The sequence below is a fragment of the Cannabis sativa genome, chromosome 9 (genome assembly GCF_029168945.1).
Source record: "Cannabis sativa cultivar Pink pepper isolate KNU-18-1 chromosome 9, ASM2916894v1, whole genome shotgun sequence".
NCBI lineage: Eukaryota > Viridiplantae > Streptophyta > Magnoliopsida > Rosales > Cannabaceae > Cannabis > Cannabis sativa.
The window spans coordinates 17,260,204-17,275,099 of NC_083609.1; the positions used below are offsets into that span (position 1 = coordinate 17,260,204).

General features: G+C 31.6%; 1 protein-coding gene across 1 annotated transcript; it reads right to left on the bottom strand.

Annotated features, from left to right (window-relative positions):
* Window positions 1-248: 248 nt before the first annotated feature.
* LOC115724103 (rho GDP-dissociation inhibitor 1) lies at window positions 249-1,967 on the bottom strand. Its single transcript, XM_030653562.2, has 5 exons — window positions 1,410-1,967; window positions 1,253-1,319; window positions 764-982; window positions 551-675; window positions 249-453 (listed from the first exon to the last, which is right to left on the bottom strand). Exons 1-5 carry the CDS (start codon window positions 1,716-1,718, stop codon window positions 373-375), a joined length of 801 nt encoding a protein of 266 aa, XP_030509422.2. The 5' UTR covers window positions 1,719-1,967; the 3' UTR covers window positions 249-372.
* Between the last annotated feature and the right edge of the window lie 12,929 nt (window positions 1,968-14,896).

Consider the following 14,896-nt stretch of genomic DNA (forward strand, 5'->3'; position numbering starts at 1 on the left):
TATGCCGCATGAGCTCTGTTTAAGTGTTTAGAATAATGTTGTCTCACTTAGTTGTAAAATTTTGCTCTCCATATATATGTTTACTAGTTTATTTATATTTTAAGAATAAACATTATTATTATTATTATTATTATTATTATTATTATTATTATTATTATTATTATTATTATTATTATTATTATTTATAAAAAACCGTAGACCGATTAAAGAAAGAGATAGAAAGAGAGAGTTGTGTACACTTATTTTAATTTCATTGAACAGAGAAAAAGATGCATTACACTCGTGTTAATTGGATTACAAAATACAAAGAGGGGCACAGACTAACATTAATGGCCGAATGTAACATAGTTATACAAGAAATTTAATTTCAGGTCAAGAGGATGTTGGCCAATTCTTTGCGATGTCGAAGTAGTAAGTAACATCCAAGTAGCACTTCCCATCATCATCCATGAACTGTGAACAAGTGTATATATAAAAGTACTCATATATAAATATATATTCATATGAAGACCAATCTAAAAAATATAAATAAATAAATTGTACTTCTTACCTTGGTTCTCACACAATAGGATCCCCTTGCAAAAATGATGGTGGGAGTAATTTCTTCTTTGGTTTCATAAGTGTAAGCCTCTGCTTGAGGGCTGAAGGTTCCCAACATTGTTTTGGAATTATCCACTGTCATACATAACAAAATCATTTTAAATTTATTTGTTTTTTCCAAATATTAATTTATAACATATATATAGGTATATTTATATATTACCTCTGACTCCAGATTTCCAAACACAGTTTGTGTACTTGAGGCCTGAAACAATGTTGTTAGAGACAGTAAAAGTGAATTTGAGACGGTAAAGGTTGCCTTGCTTGAGAGTGAAGAGACTTTTCTTGGAGTTGTTAGTGAATGGAATTGGTAACACAAGATCTGGCCGACCCTGTCGTTGAATTGTCAGGCTTATGATTTTCACCTCTGGCTCTTTGCTTTCTGATTAGTCATCAATTCAACCAAATCAATAAAGTTGACCTTATACATGTATAACTAGAATCCAATACAACAACCCTTTATATATTTATTAGTTACTGATTGATTTTATTTCTTCTAACAACTCAAACTTTATTAGCTAGTTAGATTGTGACAACCCAAATAGCTCTCCTATAGATATGCCCAAAATAAGTCTTGAAAAAGGTTTAGTTGTTTTTATTTATTTTTTTATTTTAGTGCAATTACTATAATTCTACAAAGAGTTAAAAGTACCTCCAACAGCAGAGAGATCAACTCTTCCAAGAAGTTGTTCCTTCCATTTCCTCAAACTTTCATCATCCTTTAGAAAGAAAGGGAAAATGAAAATTATTTATATAATGAATATATGCAGAAAACATGTATAAGAAACTAATGAAAGTGGTATATATACTTTATCTTTCTCAAGTTGATCCTTGAGAGAAAACAGAGGACCAGGATTTAAGTCTTTGTCAGATTGGAGCTTGGTTAGATCACCCTCTTCTTCAATCTCCTCCTCATCAGTTTCATTGTCGTTTTCTTCATGCTCACACTCATTTTTGGGTAGCTGATGATTATGGTGGTGGTGATGATTAAGTCGCTCGTCACTACATTTGGTGCTGATGATGTCGTTTTTCTGACCCTTCATTCCTTCTTCCTCCTTCTGGCTCGGATTGAAGGCCAAATCCCTTGCGGCAGAAATGGCTCGTAATACAGCAGACATTTTTGTTCAACTAAATTAACGCACAAGATTTATAAAACTTTGGAGATGAAAAAAAAACGATGATTAATGAAATTTCGGTGAAATTAATTAGGGGTGACTCGTGACCTGAGAGAGAGAGAAAGAGAGAAATTAAAGATTTGAGAGTACTATAATTGTACTAGTTGAGAAGAATTATGGTTGAACTTGAAGTTTTTGGAAGATAGGAGAAGAGGACGAAGAAGGTGTAATGAAGGCAGTAGTTGAGACTTGTTACATATATATACACATATAAAAGGCGAAGTGAAGGACAAAGGTGTTGGGATAATTTTTAATTACGGTAACAACTGCAAATGTTTTATTTGATTTGATGTATAGTATAATTTTTAAAGAAATATTAAAGGACACTCATAGTACTTATTGGTATAATTTAATATTGAGTCTGAGTTATTTTATTTTAATAAATATTATAAATAATCCTAAACTAATTATAAGACAACATTTTATTTTAGTGTTAAATATTATGAGTCCCTTTTATGGGTAACAATTCAGAGAGTTTATTTGATTTAATTTATAAAATATAATAATTAGTTATATTTCAATTAAGTTTTTGAAAAAACTATTTCAATTAATAATAAATATTCTAATTATAGTGAGATTTAATAAACAAATATTTCGATCTATTTTATTCTACATATCTAGGTTCATGTATGATTTAGTTTTTATTTTACTTTCACTATAAGAGCATTCAAGTTTGGTGATAGTAAAATTGGTTTCTTTCCTACTTTGCTAATTGGTCCATTTAGTTTTAGTTTATTACAAATTTCACCCATTACATATTGTCCGGCCCATAGTTAGACCTTGTTATATGGGACATTATGTAGTAATTAGAGTTTGATTGGTACACCATATTATATCGTACGGTATTATATTGTATTATATTGAATTGAATGTTATGCAATATTTTTATTATAAAAAACTATGTATAGTGTTAACTTTTAGGTACCTAAATATATAATGTTTAGTATATATTAAAATTTAACTTATTATATAATATAGGGTAAATACTATTTTGAACCTTGTATTTTGCAAAAGCTATTGATTGGAACCCTCTGTTTTATTAAATGATAAAATGGACCCTGTATTTACTAAAATGGTAAAAATAGGACTCTGAACTGATTTTTTGTCAAAATAAAATTTAATAATAATCCGATCTAAAAGTGTTATGACAAAACTGTTTACATTTTTTGTATCTGTTCGTACTTTTAAGTTGGTTATATTAAAAAACAAAAGCTGTCAAAAATTAAGCTCAGGATCTTATTTGTACCATTATGGAAAATACAGGGTCTATTTTGTCATTTAACAAAACAGAGGGTCCAATTGGTAACTTTTGTAAAACACAAGGTCTAAAATAGTATTTACCCTATACTATAATACAATAGAATACGAATTAATGTGGCATACCAAACAAGTCTGGTGTAAATACAGACTAGAATTATTGACACTACACGACCAGGCATGAAAAAAAATATGGACTTGTACATAATACAACACAATATTACAAATTGACACAACAAACCTGAAAGACACAATTTGTAAGCACAAATATAATTTAGCTAAAAGCACGAAATGTTAAAATCCTTATAATTTGATAATAGTAATAATAATAATTTTAATATTTATTAGTAGATATATAAAATTTAATAATTTTTATATGATTTTCTATAAAATATTGTTGATAAATTATATAAAAGTAATTGAAACTAAATGTGAAACAATAGAGTATAAGAAAATGAATTAACTCGAATAAAATACTACACGAATCTGAACACAATATAAAAATATATCGGGCCTACGAATCATGCTGAGCCTACCATTTAAAAATGTTAGCACGATACGACCACTACTACAAAAAGGCTTATTCCCGTCGGTTTTCAAATCGATTTTTTTTCGAGGATTGTTGCTAATAATGTTAAGTGACTGTTTAAAACTATCGGAAATACTCCACTATTCCCAACGGTTTTAAACAATTGTTTTAGAATACCTGAATGTGCAAAACAGTCACAATTTTAAATTTCAAAACGAGTTATAACAGTAGCTCTAACGGTTTAAAATTGTCGGTTATACTATAGCCGACGATTAAAGAACCATTAGCAATAATAGTATATCCGACAGTTTTAAACCATCGAGGATAGCATTTTAAACATATAAAAACCCAAAAAAAATTGTCTTGTTCAAACATTTTAGATCTCGAGCCTCTCTCGTATTTCTCTCCCTCTCATCTTCAAACTCACAATGGAACCCCCACCACCATGGAGCTCTTTCTCTCTCTCAACACGATAGCAGATCTTGAGGGTTGGTGGCACCTCCTCCTCGTCGGTGACCGTAGGTTTATAAAATAATTAATCTCTATTATTTTCATTTTGGGATATATGTATTCTTGAGATTTTTGTGTTTCGTAGATCTTCAGGTATCTTGGGGGTTGTGGTTATTTTGGCAGAGCCGTGGCCTGAATCTCACTCCCATTTTGAGTGCTCGTCGGAGAAGACGAATGACCATTCTTTTATTGTTATGTTTATGTATAGATTTGTTGTGTATATAGGTGTGGGGTTTTTGTATTTGTATTGTGTATTTCATATTGTAAAGATCTGAAGATTTTTTTTCCTATGTAGTTGATTGTGCAAAATTATCGATAATAATAATATATATAGCTGACGGTTTCGCATAATCCCCTATACTATAGGCGACAATGCAAAACTTTCGCTTATAATATAGGCGACTGTTATAGACAATCGGCTATAATGCTCAGTATGGGTTTTGCATAGTTGGGAAAAAAAATTCTCATCACAATTTTGCATTGTTGCCTATTCTGTTCAGTTACCCGACGGTCGAATACGTGATGGTCTTAGAGACTGACAAGAATACTTTACACGACTGTCTAAAACAATCGAAAAAATGAAATTTAATAATAGTGGACACAATTTATATTTTTTTTATAGCATTACATGATCCATGTTTTAAAAAACACAAATAAATATAAGTCGGAACAACTCGACATGCACTTGTCTACAACACTAATCATATATATATAGCGAGATCAATTTTATTTCTCATTCGCTAATAATGTTAAGTATAGCCTTTTAATTTGTTTATTTTTGTAGCAGTCAACTACTAGCTTTTATTATTTTACTGTCATATATATGGGATACGATTTTGTCCCGTAATGTACTTTCACGGAATGTATTCCGTGGTACATTAGATGGGTCTCGGGATACATTAAATAGGTCTTAGGATACGTTACCATTTTTTAACCCTAATTACCCCTAGATCAACCCCAGTTCTCAGATCAAATAACTCCCCCATCTAATAGCTGTCGTACATCACAGAATACATTCCGTGAAAGTACATCACCGGACAAAATCGTTTTCCTACAAAAATATACTTGTTGATTTAGTTAATTAACGACATAAAAATCAGAAAATTTAAAATTTAAAAAAGACTGAATTTTTGGAAGAAAAAAAGTTAAACCATCGGTAAATTCACATATAGTTGCACTGATTAATGATAAATGCACATATATTTTAGTGGATCATATAAATATGTTACCATATTACTATTATTAGAGGAAATTACACTTACTATGAGATTTTAAATGTTCTTATGATAAATATGGCATATTTAAGTTTGACTAATTTATATGGTATTTTTTTGTTTTTAGATCTTTTCATGGTATTTGATATGCCATATATATGTAATTAGGTTTTCAAATCCCATATTTAATGTTTTTATTTGTTTAGTAAGTTTTATTTATCATTAATGTCGGAAAAGTCACCGGAATTTGCTGTCGGTGTCAGAAAAATTGCCAGAGTAGCGATCGGTGCCGGAAGTCGTCGGAGTTGCTGCCGGCACCGGAAAATTCGTCGGAATTGGCATTGTCGCCGGAAAAATCACTGAAAAAATACTAAGAAACCAATTTCTTCTTCAAGAAACTGGTTTCTAAGAAACAGGTTTCTTGGTGATTTTTCCGTTGACAATGCCAATTCTGACGACTTTTTTGACACTGGCAGCTACTTCAGCGACTTTTCCGGCACCGACAACAAACTTTGGAAAAGTCATCAGAATTGGCATAGTCACCTAAAAAATTACAAAGAAACCAGTTTTTTGGTGATTTTTCCAGTGATTTCTCTGACGATAATGGCAATTCTGACGATTTTTCTGGCGTTGGTAGCAACTCTGACGACTATTACACCGACAGCTACTCCGGTGACTTTTTCAGTACCGACAGTAAACTCTGGGAAATCCGTCAGAATTGGCATTGTCGCCAGAAAATTTACCGAAAAAATCACCAAGAAACTGGTTTTTTTCTGCATTAAGAAACCAATTTCTTGATGAAGAAACCAGTTTCTTAATAAATTTTTTTTTGTATTTTTTTCTCTATTTGGTTGATTGATGAAACTAGTTTCAATTATTTTCAGTGTATATCATTTTTGTTTTGTTTTCATAATCTTTATTATTGTTGTGTAACAAAATTAGTTCCTTGATGAAGAAACCACTTTTTTGGTGAAGAAACAGGTTTCTTGATGAAAAAACCACTTTCTTGGTGGTTTTCTAGTATTTTGCTGGAGACCGGCAACTACTCCAGCGACCTTTTAGGCACTGACAATGGCAATTTTGACGACTTTTTTGACACCGACAATAACTCCGGCGATTTTTCGACACCGGCAACTACTCCGGTGACTTTTTAGGCACTGACATCAAACTCCAGAATAGTCGTCGGACTTGGCATTCTCACCGGTAAAATTACCGGAAAAATCACCAAGAAACCAGTTTCTTGATGAAACCAGTTTCTTCATCAAGAAACCAGTTTCTTGGTGATTTTTCCAGCGACAATGCTAATTCTGACGACTTTTTCGGCGCCGGAAGCAACTCCAGCGAATTTTCCGGCACCGGTGGCTACTCCGACGACTTTTCCGGTGCCGGCAGTAAACTTCGGTGACTTTTCTGGCACGAGTGACAACTTCGGCGATCACTATAGTTTTATTTGTTTTATTTTTTTAAAAAAATAAATATGAAGCGAATTTTAATATTTTTTATGGTAATTTAATTAAGTTTTTATTTTTTATGAATTTTAAATTCAGATTTCTTTTAATATTTTATATGGTTTTTTTAGAAAAAAAAAAAACCATGTATTTAATTTGATTGGTTAGATAATACCATATTTAGTGGCATTTACTTTTTATGTCATATTTATCATAACCTTAATAATTTTCTCATATTTTTAAAAATAACCCTTATTATTTTTATTATTATTATTATTTGAGGAGTGGACGTGTTTCTAAAAAAAAAGCTCATTCAACTTAATTATAGAGACGTGGAATAAGTTTGCTTATAAATTACTCCTAGGCCCTAGCACTTGGTGCCCATGCTCATGATTTCATAATTTCACATAATGATAATAACAATATGATAAAAAAAATTAAGTTAATTTGTTGACTTGTCAATTTACTTTTTATTATAGTTTAAAAGTCACTTAAATGAGTACCAACTCACCTTTTTTTTTCTATATAGTTTTAACACTATTGAGATGATACGTTTTTAACCCTAGGAATCATGTATGGGTCAACATTTTTCAAGATAAAGAAAAAATTGTTATGATTAAGGTCGTCTCATCTAGTTAGTGACTATATGGTAAAGTAATTTGAGGGTAAATCCTACCATAAACTACTCAACATTATTTTTTATTTTATTTTATTTTTTACAAACATTATTTTACTTATTAAAAAGAGCATTGGTTTTTTCAAAAAAAAAAAAAAAAAGGAGCTTATATTTTTTTCTTTTTAGAAAAATAAACATGGTTAACATCATTGTAATGTTTATAATTAATAATTTCTCATATTATTTATAATCTAAAATGTGTAAAATCTAATATTTAAATACCCTAATAGCATAATATATCAAAATATGGTGCTTAACTCAATGAATCACCTAAGCTACGAAGATCATCTCTAATGGTAATATTTTTTAAAGATGCTAAAAATTTCAACATCATCTAAAAATATAAAATTTTATTTTATCTCTCTTCCATATTATTTTTGGCACTCTTACTTCTAAAATCACTCTAATAGTATAGCACTCTTCAAAAATACTATAATTATGATCTCACACATTATTATTTAATTTTTTAGCAATAATAATTTTTTTAATTTAATTTTTTATTAAAAAAATAATAATAACATCAATGCTATTGTATCGCATTAACACATATTTCTAGAATAATATTCTTTTCCCTCTAATTAATGGTATAGCATCTCAACATTTTGTCACTTCATCTATCCATCTAAGCAAGTATCTTTTAACTTTTTACCATTAAAGATGCTCTAAGGCTAGCTTAGTAGTGAGAGAGAGATGAAAAAAAGAAAGAGATCATGGATTTGATCCCGAAACTTTAAACTATTGAGCTATTAATTAATTATAAAATACCATTAAACTATACTAAAAAAAAATAATAACTCAATGAGTCACCTTGTAATTTAGTGATATAATACTATTTATACCTTTTCAGTTAAAAAGGCTATTATGTAATCTGCATTAGGTGAAGTGATTTGATTTTCTTTTTGACAAAGTGGAAAAATCACATCATCATATAGGGCAGATTGCAAGATGAAACACCATAAAGATTAGCTATATATAGCTAGGTAGTATGAGCTATACTATTATTGCAACATATAGTGTTTTTCTTTAACCTTTTGAGATTTAAATTTCCATTTATTTAAAAGTTTATATTGATACACTATATACTTGATTATAAGTTTATCATTAGATTATGATAATTTAACTGAAATTTCTCAAGAATTTATATACATACATACATATACGTACATATATAGATATATATATTTACATTGAGAACTGCCACAATTAAAACATATGGGTAAGTGTATATTGCATTCTCTTAAAGGTATATTTTAGTAGACTTCTAATTTGTGATCACTATTGTAAAGTCATTTTTGGCGAGTTAGTTAACAAAATATTGTTTTCTTTTATGGTAAGATTCTTTTGCATACATACCCGATTTCTTACCTTGTGTGATTTCGATTTTTAGTTGCTTTTTTCCTTGTTAGGAAAGTTGCACTTTTCAGCTGGACTTTCCTTTGTTTATAAACTTCTTGTAAGAGAAGCAATTCTCTTATGGAAAGTTGGTTTTTTAAGGAAACTTTGATTATTGCCTTTTCCTTATTGATTTCGATTGTATCTTGATACAATCAGAATATCTAATCTGTTTTTGGCAGGAATCAAGTATTGATAGAGGATCGGACCCGATTATAGCAAGTTTTCTGTTTCTGGTCTGATCTGCTGCGTCAGCAACCGAATCTGATGATGCAGATCGTGTTTTCTTAGGAAAGTTTTTGTACAGCTATAGATTCGATCTTGTGACTGTCTCTAAGGTTTCTATGTTCTATAAATAGAGCCTAGAGAGCAACCATTCGAATTAGCTCTTCCATTATTCATTTTTTACACTTATCTTATTTGAGAGAAGAGAGTTTCTTTATTTTGTGAGAGCCTAGTTGTTCATCTAGGTCTAGTTGTTTATTTCTGTTCTTACTCTGTCCTAGAGGTTGTGAAGAACTACTTGATTGAACAAGAGATTGGTCTTCGGGAGAAGACTTGATAAAACCTTACTTCGGGAGGAAGTAAGCACTTGGTCTTCGGGAGAAGACTTGTTGAAGCCTTACTTTGAGAGGAAGTAAGCACTCACACTTCAAAGACGAAGGGAGTTCGGGCTTGAAGGTGTTTCAAGAAGTCTAATTCATAAAGTAAATTACAAAGGATTGCGGCAATACTTTAGAGGGAGTCTAAACTTGTTTAAGTCAATTGTTTTTGTAATTTTGATACTTTATTAATTGATTTCATTCTCTGGGCGTGGCCCTGTGGACTAGGAGTGTTCAGGAGAACACTAATACCACGTATAAATCTCTTGTGTCAAGTTATTTATTTTTCTGCAAATATTTTTATATTCTGCCTGTTCTGTTTTGTCGTCGCAAAACTGGTTTCTGGAGTATCAGAATTACATTCTGCTTCTGCAGACGTATACAGTTTTATATTTTCGTATATATAATTGACATTTGCAAAAACACGGTTTTTGAATTGGTATCAGGGCTGGACACTAAACTCTTAGTGTGGTCCTATAACGTTTTTGTGTTAAAATGTCATTTTTTGCAGAAGGAAGTTCGATTTCGAGACCAACGTTACTTAATGATTCTAACTATCCTTATTGGAAAGTTAGAATGAGGGCCTTCATCAAATCTCAAGATGAGAGAGCTTGGAGAATGGTTCTATCAGGTTGGTCTCTTCCAGTTGAGACAGATTCCTCAAGTAATACTACTATAAAATCTGAACTGGAATGGTCTATTGAAGATGATAAACTTTCTGCCTACAATAGCAAAGATTTGCATGCTATATTTAATGGTGTAGGTGAAGGTTATATTAAACTTATATCATCTTGTGTTTCTGCCAAGGAAGCTTAGGAGATCCTTCAAACTCAGTTTGAGGGAACTTCTGATGTTAAGCGCTCTAGATTTATTATGCTTCAAACTAAATTTGATGAGCTTAGGATGTCAGATAATGAAACCTTAACTGAATTCTATGAAAAATTATCTGATATTGCTAATAAATATTTTGCTCTTGGTGAAAAACTTGATTATTCTGTTCTTGTGAGAAAAATTGTTAGAGTTCTCCTAGAGAGGTTCGATACTAAGCTTTTGGCAATGGAGGAAACTAAAGATTTTAGCACAATGAAGGTAGAAGAATTAATGGGTTCCTTGCGTACTTTTGAATTAAATCAACAAATTAAACAAAAGGACAAACCCAAATCCATTGCTAATAAAGGTAAAAGTATCGCTTTAAAAGTTGCTGATAATGAAAATTCTGATAGTGAATGTGATGATGAAATGCATTATTAACAAAGAATTTCATAAATATATGAAAAAGATGGGAAATAAAAAGAATATCTCAAAATTTTCAAAGGGTAATACTCCTATTAAACCATCTGTTTCTAACAAACAGGGAATTCAGTGCAGGGAATGTGAAGGTTTTGGGCATATTCAATCTGAGTGTGCAAACACTTTGAAAAAGAATAAGAAAAGTTTCAATGTCACTTGGAGTGATGATGAGACCGGGAGTGATGAAGATAATTCTGAGAACGTTGCCCTAACTTCTGTTATGACTAATGTGTTGTGTGATTCACAGGTGAAAGCTAGATTGGTATGTTTGAATAATACCACTAAACAAGAAGAATCAGATTCTGATGATTCTGAGATCTGTGAAGAGTCTCTTGCTGAATCATACAAAGTCATGTATGAAAAATGGATTCATGTTACTACTGAAAATAGAGAGTTGGTTAAATTGAATAAAAAACTGTCTCATCAAATTGAAATGTGTGAATTAAAAATAAAAGATTATGAGACAGATTTTTGTGTTAAAGATGAAAAAATCACTCTCTTAAAGAAGGAAGTTGAAAATTTTAAGAAAAATGTTCAAATGCTTAACCTTGGATCTTCTATTTTTGAAAAAGCTCAGAATGCAGGTCAAAGAGGTTTTGCTGGCATTGGATCAAATGGTATGGAAAGTTTTGGAATCACGAAGTTTGTAAAGTCTAGTGTTCCAACAAATCTTCCTGAGGCTACAAATGTGAAGTCTGCTGTAACAGTCTCACAACCTATCATAGCAGAAGCAGTTTCTGCTGCCGCAAATTCTCCAGGATTTACAAAAAGAGTAAGATCTCAGGTAAAAAGATTTGTTCCTACTGGTCATTTTTGTGGTAGAAAAGGACATATCAGACCTAAATGTTTCATGTTGAAAAATATGTTTAAAACAAATTATTTTGATAATTTGGAAAAATCTTAAAAGAAACATAAAGGTTTGAAACAAATATGGGTTAAGAAAAATTGTCTAGCTGGTTTTTCTAATAAAAGTGCTGCATCTCAAATGTGGTATTTTGACAGTGGTTGCTCTAGACATATGACAGGTGACAAGGATTTTTTGACTAACATTCGGCCTATGCAATGTGGAGAAGTCACTTTGGGTAATGGCTTAGCTGGAAAAGTCATTGGTATGGGAACTCTCAATTTTGAAGGTTACCTAGATTGAAAAATGTGATGTTAGTTGAAGGACTAAGGGCTAATTTACTTAGCATTAGTCAAATTTGTGACCAAGGGTATATTGTCTCATTTGACAGTGATCATTGTTATGTACTTAATGATGATAATCAATGTATCTTGCAAGGATTTCGATCCAATGATAATTGTTATACCCTAACTCCTGTGTTTACTTGTCATTCAGCCATCAACAACACCACGGATTCGTGGCATGCCAAGCTTGGGCGTATTAATTATAAAAATCTAAAAAAATTGTCTAATGTAGGCATTGTTCGAGGACTACCCAAGCTTAATAAAGAAAGTGCTGGTAAGTGTGAACCATGTCAACTTGGTAAGTAATTAAAAATCACTCACAAACTTGTGTCTGATATCAATACCTCAAAAGTATTAGAATTGCTTCACATGGATCTTATGGGTCCAATTCAAGTTGAAAGTTTAAATGGTAAACGACATATTTTTGTTTGTGTTGATGATTTCTCTCGTTTCACTTGGGTAGATTTTTTAAGAGAAAAGTCTGGCACTTTTGATGCCTTTAAAACTCTTTGTCTGAGATTAAGAGTTGAAAAAGGTTGTAATATTGGGAAAATTGTTCGAATTCGGAGTGATCACGGTAAGGAGTTTGAAAATTCTGTATATGATGATTTTTGTAAGTCTATAGGTATAACTCATGAATTTTCAGCTCCCAAAACTCCTCAACAAAATGGAGTTGTTGAGAGGAAGAATCGAACATTGCAGGAAATGGCAAGAGTGATGTTAAATAGCAAGAAGTTGACAAAGCGATTATGGGCTGAAGCTATTAACACAGCTTGCTATATAATAAACAGAGTGTTTATTCGTCCAGGTACCTCAAAAACATCTTATGAAATCTGGAAAGGTAAACGTCCCAATGTAAGTCATTTTCATGTTTTTGGATGTGTTTGTTATGTTTCTAGAGATCGTGAGCATATTGGTAAATTTGATGCTAAAAGTGATGTTGGTGTTTTTATTGGATATTCCTTAAACAGTAGAGCTTATCGTGTTTACAACATGAGAACTCAAACTGTTTTGGAATCAGCTAATGTGGTTGCTGATGATTTTAAAGATTTTTTAGAGTTTTCTACAGAAGCCAAGATAGATAGTTTTACGGATACTCCTCCAGAAGCAGCAAAAGTGGATTCTGATGTAGCAGAACCCAATTCAGATAATGCAAATGACGAGTCTGCTGCTGCAACTGAGACTGGAGAATCAGAACCGTCTATCTCGACTTATCCAAACATCATCACTGATTCTATCCAGAAGGAACCAAGCACCAGAGTTAAACCGAATCATCCAAAAGATCTCATTCTTGGAAATCCTAAAGAAAGCATGGTAACCCGAAGAAGGTATGTTAATTTCATTAGCTTTCTTTATTTTGTTTCTCAATATGAGCCGAAAAATGTGAAAGAAGCCATGACCTTTGAAGAATGGCTCAATTCAATGCAAGAGGAACTCAACCAATTTGTTCGCAACAAGGTTTGGATTTTGGTTCGAAGACCAAAAGGTATCAATATAATTGGAACAAAGTGGATCTTTAAAAATAAAAGTGATGAGTTCGGTACAATTGTGAGAAACAAGGCCCGATTGGTGGCACAAGGATACACACATGTAGAAGGTATTGATTTTGATGAAACTTTTGCTCCTGTTGCAAAATTAGAATCAATTCGTTTACTTTTGTGTATTGCTTGTATTTTGGATATTAAATTGTTTCAAATGGATGTAAAATCTTCCTTCTTAAATGGTATTTTGAGTGAGAAAGTTTATGTTGAGCAACCAAAAGGATTCGAATATCCTCAACTTCCAAACCATGTGTACAAGCTTGAAAAAGCTTTGTATGGTCTGAAACAAGCTCCTTGTGCTTGGTATGAAAGGTTAACTCAATTTTTACTTTCTCATGATTATCAAAGAGGTAGTGTGGATAAAACTCTTTTCATCAAGCATATAAAATCTGACTTTATCATTGCTCAAATTTATGTTGATGATATAGTTTTTGGTTCTACATCTAACCATGAAGTGCAAGTTTTTGCTGATCAAATGAAAAGTGAATTTGAAATGAGCATGGTTGGTGAGCTTACTTTCTTTTTGGGTCTTCAAGTTAGACAAATGGAGGGAGGTACATTTGTATCTCAAAGTAAGTATGCTAAGACCCTTGTCAAGAAGTTTGGTCTTGAGTCGGCTAAGCAGGTAAATACTCCAATGAGCACCACTTTAAAATTGACAAAAGATGAGAATGGAGTAAAGGTAGACACTACACTTTATCGTAGTATGATTGGAAGTCTATTATATTTAACTGCTAGTCGTACAGATATTTGTTACAGTGTGGGTGTTTGTGCTAGATATCAAAGTATTCCCATGGAATCTCATGTATCTACTGTAAAAAGGATTATTCAATATGTTAATAGTACTCTTGATTATGGAATTTGGTATTCTAAAGATACTAATTCTAATCTTGCATGTTTTAGTGATGCAGATTGGGCAGGCAATGCTAATGATTGAAAGAGTACAAGTGGAGGTTGTTTCTTTCTTGGAAATAATTTAGTATCTTGGCATAGCAAGAAACAAAATTCCATTTCATTGTCCACAGCTGAAGCTGAGTACATTGCTGCTGGTAGTTGTTGTACTCAATTGTTGTGGTTAAAACAAATGTTGATTGATTATGGTTTTGAATTGGGTGTTTTAACTATCTTTTGTGATAACACTAGTGCCATAAATATTTCTAAAAATCATGTTCAACATTCTAGAACAAAACACATTGATATAAGGCATCACTTTATCAAGGAACTTGTTGAAAATAAATCCTTGCAATTAGAATATGTTGACACTGAAAAACAATTAGCTGATATTTTCACTAAGGCCCTAGACTCAAGTCGCTTTGACTCCCTCAGAAAGTCTTTGGGAGTTTGTATTGTCTAATCTCTCTTGTTCATATTTTTTTGTACAATATTGTTAAGTTTTTTCTTTACTAGCATTTAATCTTCTTTCATTCTAATTTGACAAATTATGTTTATGCTTTTGGATTATAATTCGTTAGGA